The sequence below is a fragment of the Pteropus alecto genome, unplaced genomic scaffold (assembly GCF_000325575.1).
Source record: "Pteropus alecto unplaced genomic scaffold, ASM32557v1 scaffold43, whole genome shotgun sequence".
NCBI lineage: Eukaryota > Metazoa > Chordata > Mammalia > Chiroptera > Pteropodidae > Pteropus > Pteropus alecto.
The window spans coordinates 3,871,433-3,872,848 of record NW_006435764.1 but is presented as its reverse complement, the minus strand read 5'-3'; the positions used below and the strand labels follow the sequence as shown (position 1 = coordinate 3,872,848).

Sequence of the window (1,416 nt, the reverse complement as noted above, 5' to 3'; positions counted from 1 at the left end):
GTTGGAGAGGGTCAGGAGTCGTCGCTGGCAATCGGCCTGCATGGGTTTGAGTCTGGATGATGGATGGGAGGAGGTCAACCATGGCCTGAGGCTTCTCAGTGAAGGAGGGGGTGTGATTCTTCCAGTTCAGGGGATCAGTAGTGGTAAAGGGCTGATGGGTGAAGGTGCGCCGGCCTCCCTGAATCTGACCGTCCTGATCGTAATTGATGGGGCCCTGGGTCTCCCACAAAGGGAACTGAAGCGCTTCCCCTGACTGGAGACACTTTGGGCCGGGCTCTGGCCATAGGGGGTCAAGACAGGAGGTGGTGGCGACTCGCTGGAGGGTGGCGTGGATGGGGTCCCGAGAGAGGTCGAAGGGGCCAGGGTGGACGGCTCGGAGGGAGAAGTCGGCTGTTTGGGGGCATTCGGAATGGGCAGATAAATGGGTGCGTGAAGCGGTAGGGCCCTTCTTCATCTTCTAGATCTGCTGACAACACAGGCTTCTTTTCCTTCAACTGACCTTGGGACGGCGCCAAGGCCCAGGCTAGGACCCTACAGTTCTCCTCTAGGCAGACTCTCAACCAAGGAGGTCAGGTGCGAACTATCGCCTCCCAAGAATCGATATAAGGGAATTGGTCTGGGTGGCCAGGTTGACTGGTAATGACTTGAGAGACCTTTGTAATGATTTCCCTATTGAGAAACCCTTCTGCTGGCCACCGAACACCAAAGGAGGGCCAGTTGATCTCACAAAAGGTATGAAGTTTCTGTGGGGTGAGTTTGACTCCATAGTCTCCTGAATAACCCTTTTTGAGATTATTAAGCATACACCCTAAAGGTGTCTTTCTGTTTACTCTGTTGTCCACCCATCTTTCCACCCATGGTCGATGTCGCACACGCACTCAAAGATTCGCTTCACTCGTCTCTGGCCACTCTCCACGCAGGAATATTTCAGGCGCCTCTTAGCAATTGGTGGGTCGGTATAAACCCCCAAATCAGATCGCTGGAGTAGACTCCCCACGGAGATCCAGTGACACCACCCTAAGCCGTATGAGGTTCGCCATGGAACTGCGGATAAGGGCTCAACTCTCGCTTCGTAGACAGGCCGTGTCTCAGTCACACGTGAACACACACCAAACACACTCCACCCTCTGCCCTATGTACCTCAGAGGTCATGGTTTCCTTTAACAAATGTACTCGGGTGACGTCGGGAGTTGATCACACCCGCCTTCTGTCCTCTAGCGAACAGACTGTTCCTGGGACCCGGGTCCTTACCACTCAGTCGGGCGGTGCTCCTGGGCTGGTTCCTGCGCCTCTCCAGGTTCCGTTGTGCTTCTGAGGCGGCAGCCCAAGGTCACCGGAAGAGACGTTTCTCCCCTTATGGGCAAGGGGCCCATTGGTGCGCCAAGCAGAGTCCGTGTCTCCCTGAGTCACGGGGGC

The 1,416-nt window shown here is 55.7% G+C and overlaps 1 protein-coding gene across 1 annotated transcript in view; it reads right to left on the bottom strand.

The window, feature by feature from the left end:
* Nucleotides 1-1,410, bottom strand: part of CUNH11orf24 (chromosome unknown C11orf24 homolog) — a 10,570-nt gene extending 9,160 nt beyond the window's left edge. Inside the window, exon 1 of the mRNA XM_025046295.1 lies at nt 1,252-1,410. Coding sequence (XP_024902063.1) covers nt 1,252-1,373 — 122 coding nt within the window. The 5' untranslated portion in view covers nt 1,374-1,410. The remainder of the gene's footprint in view (nt 1-1,251) is intronic.
* Between the last annotated feature and the right edge of the window lie 6 nt (nt 1,411-1,416).